The sequence below is a fragment of the Gymnodraco acuticeps genome, unplaced genomic scaffold (assembly GCF_902827175.1).
Source record: "Gymnodraco acuticeps unplaced genomic scaffold, fGymAcu1.1, whole genome shotgun sequence".
NCBI lineage: Eukaryota > Metazoa > Chordata > Actinopteri > Perciformes > Bathydraconidae > Gymnodraco > Gymnodraco acuticeps.
The window spans coordinates 1,466,891-1,470,354 of record NW_022990313.1 but is presented as its reverse complement, the minus strand read 5'-3'; the positions used below and the strand labels follow the sequence as shown (position 1 = coordinate 1,470,354).

The following is a 3,464-nucleotide window of genomic DNA, read 5'->3' as shown; positions in this document are numbered from 1 at the left end:
TTGTGCACACATAAAAAGGAAGCCAGCAACATGGTTATGTAGGAAATGTCAGAGTTGAGGCTTGAATGCCTTCATGTTGGAGTGGGCAATATAATGTATTGTATTGTGATAGGAGACCAGATATGGTGTTAGATGTCAGTTATGGATTGTCTTTCCCTGGTTGTTAAAGTTGCATTACAGTTGAAACAATGAATTCATCATCAGCCTTTTCTTTACATTTGATGTTGTTATTGACAGCTGTGTCTAGATGCACTTCAGTGCAACAAGATATTTTAAGTTTTATTCTGTAATGCTATATATGTATCCATAGAGATAATTTGCGACCTAAAATTATTATTTACTGTTTACAACATACAGAACCAGTTTGATTCTAATATATTGTACATACTCCTACTTTCCATGTTGTTAATGTTTAGTGGCACTTTAATGGCACCTGAATGGAATGAAACTCTGTTAGTAACAACATTACAAATAAATGTGATACTGCACTCTGAATTGTTGAGATAATCTGGGGGGGAAAGGACCATTAGACACACCAGTGGCAGCCAATGTGGGGAGGTTTATTAAAATGCATTAAGTTTTAAGTACAGTAGGCCTATATACATGTTTTACAAATGTAAAATCACTTTATAAAAGTCATACATGGTTATGTGTAACTCATTTGGGAACAACACTCTTACAGAGGTTTGTGAGGGCACCACATACAATAACAACATCATCTAGTATGTCAACCTGCGACAAAGGAATAACTGTTTGTAAAACGTTTTTCCACCGACCAATAACTCGCTCTACATGGATCCTCACACGAGAAAGTTGTCTAGATGTGTCCACTTCCTGTGCAGAAAGCTGCTTCTTTCCTTTTGTGAAATGAGGGATACGAAGGGTTGCACCATAGGCCGCAAGCTCGTCTCTGATGAGAAATCCTCTGTCTGCTAAAACCTCATCCCTAGGCTCCAAAAGTTTGAGGAAACCTGACTCCTTAGTGATCTGCTTGTCTGAAACCCGTCCACCCCACCCAGGAGACAGAAATGAAATTGCACCAGCTGGAGTGATGCTGATCAAATATTTAATGGTGTTGTTGTGTTTATAGTTTGACCATGTCTGGGCCCTGGAAGTCAGATTACTGGGTCTAGCTATGAACATTTCTGTGCAATCTATTATGCACCGGCATCTTCTAAAGTTGCGCTTGAATATTTTTGGCATATTTTTAAGTACTGCACCCTTACTTGGCCATTTAATGAGTGGCTTGAGGACCAAGGCCATAGCAGGGACCCAGCTCCGCAAAATATTTGATAAGGTGGTTTTTGATACCTGAAATCTATAAGCCAAGTCAGTATTACATAGGCCCAACCTTAATTTCATCAATATAATCAATAGGTGGTCCTCTACTGTAAGTTTGTTGTGAATTCTTTCTACGCTGCCCATCATTTTTGTAATCAGCCACTCAAAGACCACAGAGGTCAGTCCTGTGAGAAAAATCAATTGTCCAATGTTGCACTTAACAGTGATGTAGGAGAATGTAGATTTTTGCAGCTCCTCTTTCAGCTTTACATTTTCTGCTCGTAGTGTGTCAAACTCCTGTCGCAGGTTGACATATTCCTCCTGAAGTTGACTGTATCTCAGGTTCAGATCATCGTACTCTCTCTTTGGAACTGGGATATCCTCTTCAGCTTTAATATAGAAAAGTGAAAAATTAGCATGTGCTGCAACCAATGCAAACAAGTTCACAATTCAGGGGTTCTCACACATTTTTACCAATGAATTTTCAAAACTTTTCCATGACAGAAGAGAAGATACATTATTGATCCCAGGGGGAGATCTTTCCTCTGCATTTGACCCATCCAGGGGCCAGTGTACACGTCACACATAGACATACATAGCAATTGGAGCAGTGGGCCTGGCAGGAGCACACACACACTAGGAGCACACTGACTCTTTCAGTAAGGGTGGGAACCCTGACAATCAATCAGTTAATTGTAAGATGATATATTTATATATTCATAAATATATTCATACCAGGACAATGATCCATGCTGCATTCTTGTTCTGGAGTTTCAGAAGTAACACGTTGATTTGCTGCAGTGTCAGCTCTCCTCCTTTTCCTATGGTACCTACAGTAACAGCAGAAATGTATAGTTAGACTAATCCATATCTCAAAACAGCAGATGTAGGCACCAAAGCTTGTGCAAGAGAGGAAAACAAAACAAAAAACGACTGAGAGGAGGGCAACTCTAATCTTACCTGTCCATCTTTGCATTTGGGTTCTGGCTTTGTTTTGTGTACATGAACAAAGATGGCACAAAATCAGGACTACTAGAGTCCAATGATGCCTCGCCTGCAAAAATAAAACACAAACACGTTTGTTTAGCCTAGCAAGCTACTAGGCAAATCTAACGCCAGCTTATCAAACTTTAGCTGCATTTGATTATTATTCTACATCATACAGACAATCACTAATGTAAACAAGGCTTTCCCGTAAAATCAAAGAGTAGGCTAGATAACCTCATTACCTGATATAAAGTGGGCGCTGCAGACGTGAGCATTTTTGATTATGTCCTCATTCCAGTCCACACGTTTAATCGCCTGCAGCCACAGACGCCGCCGGTTGCTCTAAAATGGTCGTGGTCCTCTCGGAATCCTATAAAACTTTAGTCCGCCGGTGGAATAGCGATTCGTACAACCGTATACGCAACAACCAGACATGTTGATGCTGGGTACAGTTTGTAAATGCTTGCTAACCAGTTGCTACCTCGTCTTTGTCATTCAGAACTGCTGGAAAACAACACCACTTCCGTTGCCCACATGCGCGTGCAATTTTTTGATGATGTCGGCTGTAAAAGGGTCTATACTAGTGCTAGACACGGTGTGGTTACACTAATCCGTAAAGACATTTCCTAGGTCAAAACGTGGAGATTTTTGGACCATGGCGAAACAGGTGTACCCACCACTAGGTTCACGCTAGGCGTGAATAGGCCTGTCCTAGTATCATTATCAATTGGAGGGAAAACATTAGCTAGGGTGGTGCAGTTAGGAGGACTAGCCATCTTGGTCAGTTGTAACATATAGTCGTAACCCCAGGCATCTGTGGGAAACAGGGGCGCAGCGTCAGTGACTAATTGCGGGCGGGCCGTAGCACAGGCTAGGCAATCCCCTGCCATTTGTTCTTGAGCTGTTCGGGCAACCCATTTTAACCATAGATTGTCATCTGTGTATCCTGTCGCCATTTCGATGACGTCTAGAGGTTGAAGTTGGCTATAATCCCCCGTACATTTATCCGTACATGTGATTTTAGACAGGTATTTAACATTAGATGCTGCATGAGGAAGGTTTTGCTCTATCTTTGGTGTAACTTTAATTTCGAAGAGGCCTTGTGGCGAACCCTTCCCTGTGAAACGGGGAGCCAGTGGAGTTCTTTGAGGACCGGGGTGATGTGATGCCATGCGTTCTGGACACGCTGGAGTCTA

The 3,464-nt window shown here is 41.8% G+C and overlaps 1 protein-coding gene across 1 annotated transcript; it reads right to left on the bottom strand.

Annotated features, from left to right (window-relative positions):
• Positions 1-656: 656 nt before the first annotated feature.
• On the bottom strand, positions 657-2,515 carry LOC117550470. Its single transcript, XM_034222905.1, has 4 exons — positions 2,511-2,515; positions 2,242-2,335; positions 2,017-2,111; positions 657-1,670 (listed from the first exon to the last, which is right to left on the bottom strand). The coding sequence occupies exons 2-4, from the start codon at positions 2,283-2,285 to the stop codon at positions 658-660; spliced, it is 1,152 nt and encodes a 383-aa protein (XP_034078796.1). The 5' UTR covers positions 2,286-2,335; positions 2,511-2,515; the 3' UTR covers position 657.
• Positions 2,516-3,464: the final 949 nt, after the last annotated feature.

Coding starts and splice junctions, on each gene's coding strand:
- LOC117550470 (XM_034222905.1), bottom strand. CDS start 2,285: ATGTACACAAAACAAAGCCAGAACCCAAATGCAAAGATGGACAG. Junction 2,112..2,241: donor CCAAATGCAAAGATGGACAG/GTAAGATTAGAG, acceptor CTGTTACTGTAG/GTACCATAGGAAAAGGAGGA. Junction 1,671..2,016: donor CAGCATGGATCATTGTCCTG/GTATGAATATAT, acceptor TCTATATTAAAG/CTGAAGAGGATATCCCAGTT.